The 19685-nt window shown below is 41.5% G+C and overlaps 1 protein-coding gene across 3 annotated transcripts in view; it reads right to left on the reverse strand.

Annotated features, from left to right (window-relative positions):
• Window positions 1-1514: 1514 nt before the first annotated feature.
• The window catches only part of CSE1L (chromosome segregation 1 like), a 106379-nt gene continuing 88208 nt past the window's right edge, over window positions 1515-19685 (reverse strand). For all 3 annotated transcript variants that reach the window (XM_030213060.1, XM_030213058.1, XM_030213061.1), the window contains exons 23-25: window positions 18462-18608; window positions 8192-8423; window positions 1515-2663 (exon numbers count right to left, since the gene is read on the reverse strand). In XM_030213060.1, coding sequence (XP_030068920.1) covers window positions 2574-2663; window positions 8192-8423; window positions 18462-18608 — 469 coding nt within the window. In that variant the 3' untranslated portion in view covers window positions 1515-2573. The remainder of the gene's footprint in view (window positions 2664-8191; window positions 8424-18461; window positions 18609-19685) is intronic.

The raw sequence follows: 19685 nt of genomic DNA on the forward strand, positions 1-19685 counted from the left end.
ATCGTTTAGTCACAAAGACATGTGGCTGGAATTGGCCAATGCTGGAAGCAGGATACTGGGCTATATGGACCACTGGTCTGACCCAGTATGGCTATTCCCAACCCCTATGCCTGTTATCTCAGATACATTTTGTGTCCCTTGCTGTTAAAGGCTTCCAGTGATCTGTGAGTCAATAATTTTCTTGGTTATCTTGTTTTGGCACTTCTACCTTCATAAAAAATTCTTTCCATTGTCCAACCTAAACCATCTGCTGAAATCTACAATTATTACTTCTTGTATATTTCATGGCAGATATGAATGACCAATTCCCAAGCTCATAGTTCATAGCATTTGAAGACTGCCATCAACCTATCCCTTAATCTAGTATAGGTTATAGAGATCTATAACTACTTTCTGTTATTCTCTGGACTCTAAATTGATCCATATTCTTCCAAGACCATTGTTGGCATATCAAGTGATAGTTTTCAGGAGGCGAGTACTCTTAATTTGTTTAATTTTGTATGCAATAATTGGTAAAAAATGGAGACAAAAACTGAACCTATGACATTAATGCAGCATAGCTTATGTCACTCTTACTGTAAATATAATTCTCTTGTTGCTTATGGTGGTTTATCACAGTCAACAGCAGACTTTTAACTCTCTATTATCATACGCAACCATGGAAAGTTTTCCGGAGGATAAGAAGCCTCAACTATGCACCCCTTGCTCTTATAGCAATATGCTCTTAGCTTAGCTCTCTGTCATCTGGGCGCATCCACTTTCATCATTGGCTCCGTCCCTCCTCCTCCTTTTGGTTGTTTTACTTTTTTTTTTTTTTTTCAAACTTTTTCAAACAAACTTTTTATTTTGTTATTGTACTTATCTCAGTGACTGTGTTAATGCAGACAAGAAAGCCACGGCCGACTATGGCCAGAGTTTCAATCCTTCTTCAGGGTCCGTGGCGTGTCTAGCTCACTGCATTAACCATTAGGCTACTCCTCCTATATTTAATATTGTTGAATGATAGAATGAGGTTAAAAAAATGTTTGAGTATATAATATATGCACGCACACCCCACACTATTAACCACAAAGATATACCAAAGAACTACTTCATTGCTGACTCAGTTTGCAGTGTAAGCCCTGGGTCCTTTTCTGTAGTTCTGCTTGGCTAGTTATTCTATATTCCTCTGCAGTACTCTGTCTGCAAAGGCTCCCCCCATCACTGGATGCTGAATTTACGGGAGAAAAGGCGATCAACATTCCTTTCATGGATCTGTGATTTCTGGGGGGGGGGGCTGACACACATACATGGGATTCTGAGAAGTGTGCATTTCTAAGGTGCATGGAAAACTCCATGCATAGTTGGAGTACCATGGTATTTAAAAAAATGGAGCTATATCATTTCACAATGTTTTTGTTATTTATTTTGGCAAAATAAATTTTAATTACCCCAAAATATTCATGCACAATGTAATCTTTAGAATCTTAAATTAACTTTTGTACAGGAACACTGCCCAAGAAAGATGACCCAACTCATTCTGAAGCTTTTAATTTATTATAAATTTCAGTGTCTTAAAAAATAACACCTCTATACAGTAGCTTTACGTTTCCATTGCTTCCCAGATAGAGCAAATTGATAAATTAATGTGGTGCTGTACAGCTGTCAATATGTTGACATCAGTTCATCTCCTGGTCTGATCCTGTGGGTACCACTATTAGGTATAATGCTTAGGTCAAACTTAGCCAGCAGTCAGTTTAACAATTTAACAAAAATGGCAGGACACAACACTGAGAAAAGCTGTTCTCCAGTTCCTCTTTGCCCCCTGTTAAAATGCCTTTATATAACAAAGAAAACCTAAAGAATAAAGATCTCAGCTTGCAAATGAAGATGCTCATTCTACTGTTGAACAGCTCACATTTTGAAAAGTCTTGCACTGTAAGACTTACAAGGAGAAAAGACAGAGCAGCATTACAAATTACAGCTTGATACACAGAAGCTATATAGTTGTCCTCTCAAATAACTGCACCATTTAGCACAAAACACAAATTTTTTTTAAGACATCGGACTAGACAGAATTCACAAATAGCATACTGATGCAATAAAGAAAGCACAACTCAGCAGCTACAGAGGACTGCAATAAGAGATCTTTGTCTCCTTTTGTCTAAAACAATAAGTGCACATTGCTAGATATTTTAAATAAATGCATCTTATTTATTCACATTTCAGATGAAGGAAAAAAATAGACAAAAAATACAGATAACAGCATCATAATGAAGAACAGGAAATGACATCTACAACCATTGCTTTCCATAATTTCCAAAATGTTATGTAAACACTGCAAATGCAAAACTTGGATCAATCTGTACAATAAGTTAACTGTCATTGCTATTCCTCTGAAATAAAATGGGAACCGCAGTTACTCAAAGTTCATCAACTCTTCCAATTAAAGCAACACCTAGAATATCTGACAAGATGTATGCCATGATAAGTCCTGAAGTAAGAACAATTTGTTTTATGTTAGCTCTGCTGAGAAGACAAAAGTTCTTTATAACCAAATGGGATTTGATCCTTGCTCTTCAAACCTACAGCTTTTAGAGCAGTGTGACATTTGCAACTTGAAGATATCCCTGCAAATACTGTAGTGCTTCTGCATTCAAACTAGTGCTCAGCATAGATGTGACCTACAAAAGATAATTAGAAAAATCACATTATCTGAACTGTGTATTATACAGAATACTGGAGCAGAAGTTCAATTGTGTCACCAGCAAGTTCTTATCCCATCCTGTAATTTCAAAGTAAAGACCCATCCTATAATTTGAAAGTAAAGACAGATACTGGTAAGATTAGCTTATAATTCATCTCTATAATCCAAACATCTTGCTACATGATTACTCTGATTAAAAGTGTAGTATGTCCCATGAAACAGTGGCATGACTTCCCCAACTGACTGCCAAAACCAAATGCATTATATGGCAAAGTTCTAGTACTAAGGGGTAAAAATCACCATCATCAGCCATTTCAAAATATATGCAGAGCTGATGAGCCTCTATTATAAATTGACAGCCTTCCTTCCTGTGTTTCTCTTAAGCTATATACCCAACTTCTGAAACCACAGTACAACACATGAGCAAGTATGGTTGGCATCAGTGCAGTGTGTAAAGAAGAGCAGAGAAAAAGTTAATGAGACAACATAGAATACTGGATGACAGTAGATAAAGACCTGTATGGTTCGTCCAGTCTATCCTATATATATATATATATATATATATATATATATATATATATATATATATATATATATATATATATATATAGTCTTTAGCTGCCTTTGCCATTTTCAGGGCACAGACATCTGCCCAGCACTGGCTTAATTTTTAACTACCAGAGTTGCCGTTGAAGCCTGCTCCAGCCCAACCAGATCTATCTAGCCATAACTGGACACAGACCATAGAAATCTGCCTGGCACTAGACTTAATTACCAACTACTGGATTTGCCACTTAAAAACATTTAAGTTGTTTTGATTTAATTCTCCTTCCATTTAGGAATCCTGTGCATTACATGCATTCTTGAATTCTATTACTGTTTTTTGTTTCTATCACCTCCCACGGGAGGGCATTACAGACATTCACCACACTCTCTGTGAAAAAGTTATTTCCTAACATTACTTCTATATCAACCTCCCCCCTTTTTACCCTTCTCTGGAAAAGGTTTGTTTGCATATTAATATCTTTCAAAATCTGTATCATATCACCCCTATCCCTCCTTTCCTCTAGGGTATACATATTCAGGTCCTGAAGTCTCTTCCGATATGTTTTTTGGTACAAACCCCATATCATTTTTGTTGCTTTCCTCTGAACTGCTTCAAGTTTTTTCATGTCTTCAGCCAGATACGGCCTCCAAAACAGAACACAATATTCCAAAAATGGGGTTTCACCAATGACTTGTACAGGGGAATTAAGATTTCCTTTCTTCTGCTGGTTATACCCATCTACATGCATCCTAGAATCCTTCATGCTACAGCCACACCTCATCACATTCGCTACCTTGAGATTCTCAGACACTACATCACACCAAGGTCTCTCTCCTCCAACGTCATACATTTCCTTTGTATTTAACCCAACTGCATCACTCAGCACATCTTCCCATTAAACTTTAACTGCCAAACTTTAAACCATTCTTCTAATTGCTGTAGATCTCTCATGCTTTCTACCCCCTCTGGGTTGTCCACTCCGTTGGTAATCAAATTTGTTTGGCAGATTTTCCTTTGGTAAAAGCATGTTGCTTTGGATCCTGCAACCCAATGGATTCCAGTTAGTTCACTATTTTTCCTTCAACAGCATCTCCATTAGTTTTCCAGTCATGTGAGGCTTACTAGCCTGTAGTTTCCCACTTCTTCCCTATCACCACTTTTGTGAAGCAGGACCACATCTGCTTAATCTTATGCAATACTTCCCCGTCTCCAAGGATCTATTAAATAAATCCTTAAGAGGCTGTGCCAGGATTTCTCAATATTCTTGGATGTATCCCATCTGGCCACATGGTTTTTTCTTCCTTCAGTTTTTCAAGTTGTTCATATACACTTTAGTCTGTGATTGATGCAGTATCTACTCCATTACCATATATACCTTTAGAAACTAACTGCGATCTTTCTTCAGGATTTTCCTCTGTGAGCACGTATTTATTTAGCACTTTATTTATTTATTGCATTTGTATCCCACATTTTCCCACCTATTTGCGGGCTCAGTGTGGCTTACAAATACATTGTGAATGATGGAAATACAGTGTGTTACAGTACGATTATGGGTTACATTGTGAGGAGTTATGGGAAGACAAAGTCAAGTCAAAAATCGTTAGGGCGTAGAAACCATGGGATGTTACAATGGGGAAAAGATAAGGCGATAGAACAATATCAAGAGAACATAGGTTATAAAGAGAACATAGGTTATAACATTTTATCTGTGCGTGGAGTTTGAAGTGAGGTAAAAATAAGGGGTAAAAGAAATTCAGAAGGGAGTGTATTGATGCATTTCTATTAGTGTGTATGGACTTCATTTGTTTTGATCCTTGCAATAAATTTTCTCAAAAAGATGAGTCTTCAATTGTTTGCGGAAGTCGGTCAATTCGTAGATCATTTTCAGGTTGCGTGGTAGTGTATTCCAGAATTGCGTGCTCATATAGAAGGTTGATGCATGCAGTACTTTGTATTTTATGCCTTTGCAATTAGGGAAGTGGAGATTGAGGAAAGTTCTGGATGATCTTTTAGCGTTTCTGGGTGGCAGGTCTATTAAGTCAGACATGTATTCAGGGGCTTCACCGTGGATGATTTTGTGGACTAAGGTGCATACCTTGAAGGTGATACGTTCTTTGAGTGGGAGCCAGTGTAGTTTCTCATGCAAGGGTTTTGCGCTTTCGTATTTTGGTTTTCCGAAAATGAGTCTGGCTGCTGTGTTCTGGGCTGTTTGAAGTTTCCTCAGTATTTGTTCTTTGCAGCCTGCGTATAGTGAGTTGCAATAGTCCAGGTGGCTGAGTATGAGTGATTGCACTAGGCTGCGGAAGACGGATCTTAGAAAGAATGGTCTTATTCTTTTCAGTTTCCACATGGAATAGAACATCTTTTTGGTTGTGTTATTCGCGTGTGTCTCTAGTGTTAAGTGGCGGTCAATAGTGACTCCAAGGATTTTTAAAGTTTCAGAGATTGGCAGATTTAGTTTAGGTGTGTTGATAGTGGTAAATTTATTCGTGTTGTATTGGGAGGTAAGCACGAGGCATTGAGTTTTTTCTGCGTTCAGTTTTAGTCGGAATGCATCTGCCCAGGTATTCATGATGTATAGACTTTGGTTGATTTCGTTGGAGATTTCATTAATGTCTTGTTTGAAAGGAATATATATCGTTACATCATCTGCATATATGTAAGGGTTAAGGTTGTGATTTGATAGAAGTTTTGCCAAGGGGATCATCATTAGGTTGAAGATAGTTGGCGAGAGGGGGGATCCCTGCGGTACTCCACACTCAGGTGTCCATGCAGCAGACGTAGTTGAATTTGATGTGACCTGATATGAGCGTGAGGTTATGAACCCCTTGAACCAGTTTAGGACATTGCCTCCAATGCCAAAATATTCAAGTATGTGTAATAGGATTCCGTGGTCAACCATATCAAAGGCACTTGACATGTCAAATTGTAAGAGGAGTATATTGGTGCCTGTAGCAATCATTTGTTTGAATTTGGTCATTAGGGTAATTAGTAATGTTTCTGTGCTGTAATTTGACCGGAATCCTGATTGGGCATCATGCAGTATTGAGAACTTGTTGAGATAATTTGTGAGTTGTTTGGTTACCATTCCTTCGGTTATTTTGGTTATTAGTTATTGGTTATCCGCTTTTTCCTCAACACACAGTGGTAGTCGGCAGCTTTCAGTCTTACAATTCCATTACTAGCTTTCCTCCTTTCTCCACCATATTTGAAAACGTATTGTCACTTCTCAGCATCTTTAGCCATTTTTTTCTTCTGCCTATGCTTTTGCTATTTCCAGTCTTTACTTCTTTGAGTTTTACCCAGTAATCTTGTGTGTTCCTCTTGTTGGAGCTGCATTCCCGAAATACAGAAGAATGCCGCCTTTTGCCTTTATTTTTTTTTTTTCAGCTACTTGTTTGGAAAACCATATAGGTTTCCTTTTTCTCTTGCTTTTGTTTACTTTCCTTACATAAATGTGTTGCCACACTAATAGCTCATTTCAGCTTGGACCACTGCCCTTCTATTTTTCCTATATCTACCCATGTCAGCTCCCTCATTTTAATAAAGTCAGCATGTTTGAAATCAAGTACTTTTAAGTTTTGTCAGCACTCTGCTTTAGCTCTTATATCAAACCATATCATGTGATGATCACTTGCCTAGGTGGGCACCCACCTGGATGATGCAAACACTTTCTCTATATGTGAGCAGTAGGTCTAGCAACACCCCTGCCCCTTTTGGGTTCCATTACCATTTGTCTGAGTAGAGTACTTTGGCAGACATCCACAATTTCGGTGCTTCTTTCTGATTCGGCAGATGGGACTTTCCAATCCACATCAGGCAAGTTGCAATCTCCAAGCAACAGAACCTCCCCTTTCATTCCCAGTTTATGAACATCTTCGATCAGCTCTTTGTCCAGTTTTCTCTATTTGTGCAGGAGATCTGTAGACACCTGTAAGATACAGGTTTCATCTTCTCTTTCCAGGATGATCCATATCGCTTCTTTTCTCCAGGTTCCCTGCATTTCAGCCTCTTTAATACTGTCTTTCACATAAAACGCTACTCTTCCACCCTTTTGGTCTTCCCTATCCTTCCTAAAAAAAATTATAGTCTGGCATTGCCGCATTGAACCAGGTCTCTGTGATAGCAATGATACTCAAGTTTGCCTCAAACATCAGGCTTGCAAATCCTGATGAGTCAATATCATGCATAAAGGCTTGAAAAGATGTCCACACAATCTCAGAAGGGACACATAAAGGGTTAGAGGTAACACTGCTCCCTACCAGGCAACAGAACAGAGGAAGTGAATTTTAAGCTCTTATTGAAGAAAAAAAAAATCTACTAGCCCGTCCCTGAACTAAAGGAGTGTTCTATACACAAGGCTCTATAAGAAGCACATCACCATTCAACATGGCACACAAACGCTCAGCACTCTTATATATCAATAACCTCAGCAGCGACTCTTCATGAGCCATCAGCTCATGACTTGCCTAACTCTTCATCAGTCAGAGATGCTCTATATGCAGGCTCTTATTTAATATTTAATTACTCTCATATTCAAATATTGGTTAAAGCTTATTTAGCTACTTAGCTTTTGTAATAGGTCTCCAGCTGCATCAGGATGCGGACCTATATGCTACATGCCGATGAAAAGACAGGAGAGACATGAGCTGATAGCAACGACTTTTCACATAAACTAAGGTCATGGATATATATATATTTAAAAAACAAAAATGATAAGAGTGCCAAGCGTTTGTGTGGTTCATTTAGTATAGCTCCCACTCATTTATAAAGGTAAGTGCCCGACCATTTAAACTGGACCATTCAATGCGGCTGCATTCTCCTGCTGTCTACCAAAAGCTCCCGTTAATTGTTGCTAGATACTCAGCAGACAAATTATTTCCTCTAGTTGAACTTGATATTTTCTTCAGCTTTCAACTAACATGCCCCACATCATTAAAAACCAGAAACCCACTTACCCTTCCAGGACATGCTGTAGAGAGTTTATGTAGAGACTGTGCCAGAAGAATCTTAGGATTGCTAACCATTTGACCAATAGGATCATGTTCCTTTTTCCCAGCAAATGCAAGCTGTGAGAAAGCAGCCTGGTACCCTGGTGTATCCTCTATATCAATAAAATGTTCTTCATCAGGAATAGTATCATCTTCAGGCAGTTCAAAAAGACCAATTAGGGCCTGCAGTAAGGGAGCCCTATGGGAGTAAAAATATATGAGACGTGACATCATACAACACATCTGGAAATCAGAGTACATACAAACAATTGAAAGTGATGCATATGTTTATTTTATGTTGTATCTAACTCTGGACATTTTCTTTTTTTGAGGGGGGGGGGGGAAGGGAGGGGGAATGCAAGTTGAAATAAATTGAAATTGTATATGTACACGCACAACTACAGCTACAGGTCATGGCTACCATTGTGAAGCCAGAGTCAGCATGGGCAGGAGCAGCTGGGGGAGTGGGAAGGAAAACAGATTTTATACAGCGTATCTTAGAAATAAGCAGTGGATTTTCCTAAATATATCTTAATAATGGCTTATGGACTTGTAGGAAATATACAAACCTTTTTTAAACCCTGCTAAGCTAACTGCCTTTATCACATTATCTGGCAACGAATTCCAGAGTTTAATTACACGTTGAGTGAAGAAATACTTTCTCTGATTTGTTTTAAATTTACTACTAAGCTTCATTGCGTGCACCCTAGTCCTAGTATTTTTTAAAACAGTAAAGAAGCAATTCATGTTCACCCATTCCACTCAGTATTTTATATACCTCTATCATAAAAAACAGTGTTCATTTTATACTGCTGCAGTCTGAATTGCGCATTTCCTTCCCACTCCCCCAGCTGCTCCTGCCCATGCTGACTCTGGCTTGACAATGGTAGCCATGACCTGTAGCAAGACGCAATTAGGATCAGCCCTAGATCATTTGAGGGCGGATTTGACCACCAGAGTAGCGAGGTAGATGGGACCTCCTGAATCCGGGAACCTTCTGGATACGATACTGAGTATCCACCTTCTTAGGTGCAACCTGCACTGGGAGATTCCCAGTCAGTACAGCTTCAGGTCTCCCTGCCACCAAAGAGCCTCTACCCCTACTGCAAAAACTCCACTGGCTCCCCATAAAGGCCAGAATAAGCTTCAAGCTACTACTACTTAACATTTCTAGAGCGCTACTAGGGTTACGCAGCGCTGTACAATTTAACAAAGAGAGACAGTCCCTGCTCAAAGAGCTTACAATCTAATAGACAAGTGAACGGTCGGTCCGATAGGGGCAGTCAAATTGGGGCAGTCTGGATTCACTGAACGGTAAGGGTTAGGTGCCGAACGCAGCATTGAAGAGGTGGGCTTTAAGCAAAGACTTGAAGACGGGCAGGGAGGGGGCTTGGCGTAAGGGTTCAGGAAGGTTGTTCCAAGCATAGGGTGAGGCGAGGCAGAATGAGCGGAGCCTGGAGTTGGCGGTGGTGGAGAAGGGTACTGAAAGGAGGGATTTATCCTGTGAACGGAGGTTACGGGCGGGAACGTAAGGGGAGATGAGGGTAGAGAGGTAGTGAGGGGCAGCAGACTGAGTGCATTTGTAGGTAAGAAGGAGAAGCTTGAATTGAATGCGGTATCTGATCGGAAGCCAGTGAAGTGACCTGAGGAGAGGGGTGATATGAGTATATCGGTTCTGGCGGAATATGAGACGTGCAGCAGAGTTCTGAACAGACTGAAGGGGGGATAGATGGCTAAGTGGGAGGCCGGTGAGGAGTAAGTTGCAGTAGTCCAGGCGAGAGGTAATGAGAGCGTGGACGAGAGTTCGGGTGGTGTGTTCAGAGAGGAAAGGGCGAATTTTGCTGATGTTAAAGAGGAAGAAGCGACAGGTCTTGGCTATCTGCTGGATATGCGCAGAGAAGGAGAGAGAGGAGTCAAAGATGACTCCGAGGTTGCGGGCAGATGAGACGGGGAGGATGAGGGTGTTATCAACTGAGATAGAAAGTGGAGGAAGAGGAGAAGTGGGTTTTGGTGGAAAGACGATAAGCTCGGTCTTGGACATGTTCAGTTTCAGGTGGCGGTTGGACATCCAGGCAGCAATGTCGGATAAGCAGGCCGATACCTTTGCCTGGGTCTCCGCGGTGATGTCTGGTGTGGAGAGATACAGTTGGGTGTCATCAGCATAGAGATGATACTGGAAACCATGAGATGAGATCAGGGAGCCCAGGGAAGAGGTGTAGATTGAGAAGAGAAGGGGTCCAAGGACCGATCCCTGGGGAACACCAACAGATAAGGGATGGGGGTGGAGGAAGATCCATGAGAGTGAACTTTGAAGGTGCGGTGGGAGAGATAGGAGGAGAACCAGGAGAGGACAAAGCCCTGGAACCCAAATGAGGACAGTGTGGCAAGAAGTAAGTCATGATTGACAGTGTCAAAAGCGGCGGATAGATCCAGGAGGATGAGGATGGAGTAGTGGCCTCTGGATTTGGCAAGGAACAGGTCATTACAGACTTTAGAAAGTGCTGTTTCTGTCGAGTGAAGAGGGCGAAAACCGGATTGAAGCGGATCAAGGATGGCATGAGAGGAGAGAAAATCAAGGCAGCGGCTGTGGACTGCGCGCTCAAGTGTCTTGGAGAGGAAGGGTAGGAGGGAGATGGGGCGGTAGTTGGAGGGACAGGTAGGGTCTAGTGATGGTTTTTTGAGGAGTGGCGTGACTACAGCATGCTTGAAGGTGTCGGGGACAGTTGCAGTGGAGAGAGAGAGGTTGAGGATATGACAGATGGAGGGGGTGATAGTAGGAGAGATGGTGTTAAGTAAGTTGGTGGGGATGGGATCAGAGGAACAAGTGGTGCATTTTGAGGAGGAAAGAAGGCAGGCGGTTTCCTCCTCGGAGATATCAGGAAAGGAGGAGAAGGAGGTCTGGGTTGGTTGGTTGAGGGAGAGGGTTGAAGGGTGAAGAGGAGGAGGTGGCTTGGTAGTGAACTCAAGGTTGATCTTTTGCACCTTGTCGCGGAAGTAGTCAGCCAGTGATTGAGGAGAGAGTGATGGGGGGGTGGGAGCGGAGGGCACTTTGAGCTCCTAACGTCTTCATGATCCTCCAGGGATTAACCCCCACCTACATGATCACAATTGACCTCCCACTCAAAAATGCCCTGATGGATGCTCAAAACTACTTCTACTCCATTTCCCAAACTGCAAAGGATTATTATACAAATATCTTCATAGCAAAAGGTTATCCTACCTTGCAACCCAGTTCTGGAACTCCTTACCCTTAAACATTAAGAAGATTACCTTATATTTCACAAAATACTAAACTAATACCTCTTCACAAAATTTTTCTCTGACACGGATAAGCATCCGGAGACCGAGCACACAACCTGACCATAGTTTCTTGCCTCTCGTTGACTGAATCAATAATATAATTTCCCTGTTTGTCAGACCCAGAATCTTGTTCTCCATAACTCGCAGACACAATATGAGAGATTTACCCAGAGAACGGAGTTCCCTGGGAGGAATTTGTAGGGAGAGATGAGAGTGGAGAGGCACTGAGGAGCTGCAAAGTGAATGCACTTATAGGTCAATAAGAGGAGTTAGAACTGTATGCGGAAACGGATAGGAAGCCAGTGAAGTGACTTGAGGAGAGGGCTAATATGAGCGTAACGACCCTGGTGGAATATTAGTCGTGCAGCAGAATTTTGAACAGATAGAAGAGGAGAGAGATGGCTAAGTGGGAGACCTGTGAGAAGCAAGTTGCAATAGTCTAAGCAAGAGGTGATAAGAGCGTGGATGAGGGTTCTGGTAGTGTGCTCAGAAAGGAAAGGGCGAATTTTGCTGATATTATAGAGAAAGAAACGACAGTACTACTACTAGAAACGACAGTACTACTAGTCCTTTGTTATGTTGTAAACCTGTTGATTGCAGTTCCTTACTACAATGTAAACCTTAACTGGTGTGTTATACTGTAAGTCACATAGAACCAAACTCGATTTGGATAATCTGGGATACAAGACTAAATAAATGGAAATGCATCCTTAAGGATAGAATGCAATGGTACTGTGACCCCTTGGCTGAGCCTCAGGTAGAATCTGGGGCTGATCCGCAGCTGGTGCAAGCAACCTTGATGCCGGAGCAGTTTGCAGCTGCAGCATCTGTACGAGCTCCTCCCCGAGTGTGGCTTGGAACCGCTCAAAGGAAGGCATCAGCAAAGGTAGGGGAGCCGGGAGAGAGGCAGCCTGAGTGTGTCGGTGCTGAACCGGTAGTGGGGACCTGGCTGCCTGGAGACTTGCGCATCAGCACCTCTTCCAAAGAGAAGGAGCGCTCTCCCAGTATTCTTTGACTACTGGAGAAGCCGATGCCCCAGTGTTCACGATACCGTGCAAAGACCGATGCTTTTGAGAAGAGGAAAACTACCCATACCGGAAGGCACTGCAAAATAACACATACACAAAGAAGAACACAAAACTTGTCCTCTTTGCTCTGCAGAAAAAAACAGAGGGACCCGCACTTGTGTGGCACACAAAAGGCACCACCACATCAGGTGGGACGCTGCTAGAAAGTTCTTAGTCTTGTTAGTCACTATCCACACTGGGCTCCGGCTGACGACGTCAGCAGCTCTCAAAATACGAAGGCCTGCTTGTCCTCTGAGAACCTCATGTTCCATGAGTTAAGTAGTGTTTAATTTGGGAATGTTTTATAAAGGAGCTATTTTGGGGGCAAAGGGCTCCTTGACAGGGACTGCACCTCCGGGGGCATATGGCAGGTGTTGACTTTGGTGGGGGTTTTGTTATATTTTTCTGATCGGGTGGGGTTTCTGCACCTGGATTTGGGAGACAGATCCTTGATAATTGTAATCTGTGGCTTCTAATTACTTGGGAATTCTTTTTTTTTTTTAATTGATGTTTGTCGCTCGGTTTAATGTAATGTTTAACCTACTATTCTTTCTACAATGCCTGTAAAACGCCTCACTATAAATGTTATATTTGCTCAGGCAATGTTTTCTTCTGTTTTGAGAATTCGAGAGGCAGAAGGTCCAAGTTGCTTTTGTTCAGGAAGGAAAAGTTAATCAGGTAAGACAACTTTCTTTCCTTTAGTCTATCAGACCAGTCCAGACAAATGGGATGTAGCAAAGCAGCGTCCCCTAATATAGGGTGTGACTACAATAATGAAACACGAGGTTTTTGCATATAAACACATCATTAATCTCCACAAAATAAAATAAAATAACCGACAGAGAAACCGGAATAAGCTTTAGAGATCCTTTACAGTAGAACTCAGTAGAAAGAATCAAGGCCAATCAGAAGGACTCTGGAAAGACAAAGGGTATGGAAAAGAAGGAAACTAGTCTCATGACAAATAGGAATAACAGAAAAAAAAAGGCACTGATAGACCATGAAAAGCAAGAAAAAAAACTCAACTAATGATTTTTCTTATATTGGTCTTTGAAGTTAAACAGCTTAAGAACAAAACACATCTACGAAGGGAATATTGTAAATCCTGGAGGAGTTGAATATCCAGAAAAGGGAATATAAGAAGAAAGCCATCAGGAACTGAAAAGCCACTGTGTTTCCCTGTCTACATCTGACAACCAGGAAAATCCATAAGTAAACTGAAGAATCACTCTTTGTGAAGAGTAAAGAAGGGAGATCAAAAACAGAATGGATACTGAGTGGACCTGGTGCCAAAGAATGCTCTATTCAAACATGAAAATCCAAGTGTTATAAGAGCAAGAAAAGAAACATGCCACAGAATATGATAGGACTCGGGACAACCAAGAATAGGAGCCTATTAGGCTCAGAATAAAACCACAATATCAGAGACTCCCCTGAAGTTGTGTAACAGTGTTGGTTAATGCCAGTGCTATTAAGTTAGCTACGCAAAACAGCTAGACTGTAGAACCACACAAAGTAGGTGGTTTATACAGCCTGAGCCCTATGAGCAACTGGTGAAACTGTACTAAATAGTGAGATGAGGCACATAGCCACTAAAACAAAAAAAAGACAGTCTACTGATGTAGCTGAGCACCACAAGTAAATGCATCAAGAAGTGATATACATGTAGCCGCGGTAGTGGAGCTATAGTTGTGGCTGTCAAAACTGGGACATCCAGACCCCTGCTGCAGAAGGAGTTACAGAAGCGAGTGTGCAACTGTATCCACAGTAGCTGCTGACATATAATCAGCCATGGTATCTGGTGTCAAAGGTGCTGCAGTGACTAGTGTAATACTGTTGGTGCAATGGCTGGTACCAGTCCGGCAGCAGAGTGGTAGAGGTAGCCATGGTAACTTACATCATATAGCTGGCTGCTGCATCTGAAGCTAGGTCTACAGATGCTGCATATGATAGCTATGGAATGGATCCTGCATCTGATACCCTACTAATGGGTACCCCAAACAGGGTCACGCTATCAGTTTCTGCCTGGGAAGTCTCACAAATGTGCTTCTAATGCCCTACAGACAGCTGATAGGGAGTTTTGCAACTGTGCCATATACACAGCTTCCATAAGTAAGCCATACAGACAATTGCTGGAACTGTGCTATATAGGCAGCCGGTTCACATATAGGGTGACAGAGTAGCTGGCTAACTAGAACAGTGCTATACAGATGACCTGGGAATGCTACATGTAGGTGATTGCTTATGGTAAAGCAGAAATTCGGCTATTTCAACCGCACCAACACAGCCGATTGTGCAACTGAATAAGATAGATGGTTGTAGCGTCTATGAAATGCTGGTACTATGCAACCCAGGTGATTCTTGCAGGGATGGAAAATAGCAGCTGCTTAAGCTTAGTAGTATCAGCAGTTGTTGCAGCTATGCAAACAGGTAACTGCTGTAACTATATAGAACAGGTGGCAGCAAGAGCCACGCAAAGATGCTGCAAGACAGCAAGACTGGCAGCCACTTAGGAAAGCAATATAGATGGTTGCTACGACCGGGAAGAAACCCAAACGGGTGCTGCAACTGTGCCTCCGAGAAACCCAGATGGCAGGTGCAATTTGCAACCCAAGTGGTCAACTGTGCCACACAAGGACTATGAAGTACAGGAAGATGTAGTAAGAACTGTGCACTACATGTGGAAGTACACCACTACTGAATGGAAGAACTGTGCAATTGGGCAACTAAGTCAGCTCCGAACAGTCACTGCCTACTAAACTTCTTTAGTCCTATTATTTCCGTAACTGAGAAAGTGCTACCATGCTGAGTCTGGTTAAGCCAGATGAGTAGCTCATGTTGAAGCAGATTGTGCCCATCTAATTTAGTAGAACATAGCCAACAGCTTAAATTACAGCTTTGACCAGAAAGGAAATGAAAACAGAATGAAAAAAAAAAATACACCTGTTTTACCTTAGAAAGGTGCCGACTGGGACAGCTCTATGCATAGTTGAATAATTCAGCTCAGAAAATGTTTTAATATTTTAATATCTCTAGGACACAAAAAAAATGGATTTTTCCTTGCTGAAACAGAGAATCAGTTCTTGTGAGAATCCAGCTGAGGCCAAGATAAACAGTCTGATCTCCAGGACATCTTACGCTGCAAACAGTAAGACTTCATAAGGTGCAACATACAGTTGATATGACAACCGACATATAAATGAACAGCAGTATGTTATAGAATACACACAAAATTAGCAATTTGCTGACCTCAGGATCCGCACAAGAATAAAAGGGAGAGGCACTTAATGTGATAGTCAGGCAGCATAATTAAGAAAAAAAAACAAACACCAGCTGACAAACAGGAAGAGAATTCTGGCGGGGAAAAACACAAATTTAAAGCAGAACAGAAACAGAGTCACAGAGAAATATCAGAAGCGTAAAGAAACTGGAAAAGCAAGGCTGTCTGCCAGTAACTAATGCAGCTGAGCAGGAGTCCTTGCTATAAGGAATGAACAGGCCAGATACCTGTGTATTTTTAAAAAGGAACAAATACAGACAACACTAGTGCACTGAAACAGCTGAAATAAATCAGCAGACATCTGCCACCAGCCTCACTGGAGCACAGCCGCACACACCCTTGAAAGAAGTGGCTGCCTGAAGAGTCCCAAGAGTGGATGCCACGGACTTCTGCGTGCTTAGACCACATGGCCATGTATGCCACAGTCTACTGCCAATTGACTACCGCTACTCTGCACCCCCAATCCACCCCGCTATCAAAACGCTCCACCTGGTTTTTCAGCTAAATATAAAAACTTAGCTGCCAAAAGCTCAAGAGGGCTGTAAAAACTTGCCTTTTTTGTGATAAAGCAGTTGAATACTGTTCTTGGGGGTGGGGGGGCTCTCAATGTACCCATAAGGGGCGGGGCAGGGCAGACCGAGGCACTTGCAGCCAGTCTCCTGCTTGAGAGGCTAGGTGAAATAGGTATTTCAGGTTGTGCATTCAAGGAGTTTCAGGAATACTTAGTAAATCGGAGTTAATGTGTACAACAAAATAAAGCGCTTTCTAAATATTTGGTCACCTGGATGTGGAGTCCCCCAGGGATTGCCGCTCTCTCCGATGCTTTTAAATTTTTTTATGACTTCATTAAGTTCAGACTGAACCTTGGTGAATTATTGTTGTCTTATGCGGATGATATTTTGCTTTTGTTACCGGTCCCAAACTGAATCCAAACAAGATAAAGGTTCTTTGGTTCAAAAATCCAGGTATTACAGTACCTTCTTCAATTGCTTTGACTGATAATAAAGTATTACCAGTAGACTGAGTCTAGAGTACTGAGAATTACTCTAGATTCTTTGTTGACTTATGGTTCCCAAATTAATCATTTATGCCAGAAGACAATTTTTAAATTAAGACAACTGTGATTAATAAGATCATTTTTCAACCAAGAAGCATTTGGGCTTTTGGTCCAGATGATGATACTTCCATATCTAGATTACTATAACGTTCTCTATTTGGGATTACTTTCTAAACATCTAAGAAAGCTTCAACTTACATAAAATACTGTAGTTGACTAATCTTAAAACTTAGTAAGTTTTCTAGTATTTCTGATCACATAGCTAAACTTCACTGGCTTCCGATAAATGAATGTATTTTTTTTTTTTTACATTTGTACCCCGCACTTTCCCACTCATGGCAGGCTCAATGCGGCTTACATGGGGCAATAGAGGGTTAAGTGACTTGCCCAGAGTCACAAGGAGCTGCCTGTGCCTGAAGTGGGAATTGAACTCAGCTCCTCAGTTCCCCAGGACCAAAGTCCACCACCCTAACCACTAGGCCACTCCTCCACTAAGCAGCTTGTTTATTATTTCAGATTATTCATGGCTCCATAAACATGGCTTATAAGACTGTTTGGTTTTTCTCTGTTACAAGATCAATTAATTCTCTGTCTTCTCATTTTTAGAAAAATAAGCTTCTTGAAAATAAATACTATATTCTCAGCTGTTGTAGTTTGATTATGGAATTCCCTTCCTTACCACATTAGGAATGAACAGAACTACTTGACATTCTGAAAAAAAAAATTGAAGACACATTTCTTCGATTAACCTTAATAGTTAGGTAATTGATTCAGATTGTTCAGTTCATTTTTGTTATTTTGTATTTTACATTCTCAGTGAGTTATTGTTGTAATTTCCCAGGGGAAATGGCAGTTAAGAAGACTATATTGGTGGCTAGAGTGTGAAGATTCAGCATCACTGTCTGTAGCACTCCTGAACCAAGGAATAGCCAAGTTAGACCAAGCCCTGGGAAGAGACCAGTGTCTTCCCTCTAAATATTTTGACCTTTTAGTCAAAGGAAAGCGTCAGCCTGCATTAAGTCCCTCAGACCCAGCCTAGTGGATAAGTCACAGACTGCACAGGATGCCTCATCTACTATCTGCTGGTCTCTAAGGGAGAGGAACAGATAGACAATATGGATAGGCAGACTTCATAGTGTTCTGCATAAGGTAAGAGGTATAGAAAATTTCCCAATGTAATAAACTTGATGAGTCATATGGTCTTTATCTGCTATCATTTTCTAAGTAGTCACTAATTGTTAGGTCTGACTATCTGTTGGTAGAAGGCAACAAACCCACATGTCTGGACTGTTCTGAAGGAAACGAAGGAATCTCAGTATTCAGCAAATGCTGTGAAAAGAAGTTACAAACTGCCCAATATCAGATTTCACACATATCTTTGAGTAATTCTACAGCACTGGAGCTAAGGAAAAGCTGGGCACTTTAAGCTAATCAGAAACAAAAAATAAAAGGAAAGAGTCTGAAACATATAAATTTGTGTTACATCAGCAGGTATCTGTACACAGGTTACTCACCACAGCAGATTATCCTTACCAAAGTTTAGTATACTCTGTATCCATCATGGGAGGGCACTCGGTTAATACTTTGGTAATGCCAACAGCACATATCTTCTTCTCTATTTGTCCAGAAACTTTCTGTATTTCAGGAATGACAATTTTCTCCAAAACCATTCCAAACATTCTATTATAAAAATGGTTAACAAAGTGTTAGTACTTGAGTGATTTATTGTTAGTTGCTAATGTTTTGTAAGTTTGTCTATTCTTGGTTTCTGACCAGTTATAACTTATGTAATCCACACTGAACTAATGGACTTAGCGCAATAAGTGGGGTTGCTTACCTGTAATAGGAATTCTTTGCAGACAGCAGGTCAATGCAGCCACACTTCATCCTGAACTCTCCTCTTAGCAGGAGCTCTCTCCCAGTTCAAGTAAAGCCTAAATTTTAGCTTCTCATGAGCATGCACAAATCCTCTTGATTCAGTCAGTCCATAACTTGGCTAGAACACAAAAATGTAGAAAAACGAAGGACTGAAGTGGAGAAGGTGGGAAGTTAAGTGTGGCTTCATTGACTGCTATTGTAAGCAACTCTGCTCTCTCTGCAGACAAGCAAGTCCAACACAGGCACAATTGATGGTGACTCCAGAGCTGAGGGTTGCTATTATAAAATTTAGACTTCTAACCAGATATACGACAGGTAGATGGAGATGAGATGTTAACAAGCAAATAAGATTACATTGGTCACTCTGTTCTAAGGTAATATGTTGTGAAGAGGACTAGTCCAAGCCTGTCGGCTCCACTGGCTCCCTCGGAACAGGAAGTGACCTGTTCTGGGGCAGAGGGAGCAGGGAACCAGTGGAGTCGACAGGCGCGCAGCTGCTCTCTGCACCCTCCAGCAGCGTGCACCCGGGGCTGACCGCCTCGTCCTTCCTACGCCACTGCTCGTTGCATGGGAGAGAGGAACCCTAAATTGCTTGTTCCCATGCACAGAACTGGCACTGCTACCTGTGATTTACATTTTTTTTTTTTTTTTTGAAAACTGACAGGACTCTTACAGTGAAGCACAACTTTAGCATGTAGGCCCTCAACCACTCAAGTCGTAGTCTGCCCAACATGGCTGCAGTTCCAACATACAGAAACAACCTGGTAAGGAGCACTGCAACCTGATATTACTATTGGCAAAGAGCCTCCCCCTTCAGTAACCCAAAGGCCCAACTAACTTCTCTGCCGCAAGCTACTAGGTGTATCATGACATCAAGCT

The sequence above is a fragment of the Microcaecilia unicolor genome, chromosome 8, assembly GCF_901765095.1.
Source record: "Microcaecilia unicolor chromosome 8, aMicUni1.1, whole genome shotgun sequence".
NCBI classification, from domain to species: Eukaryota; Metazoa; Chordata; class Amphibia; order Gymnophiona; family Siphonopidae; genus Microcaecilia; species Microcaecilia unicolor.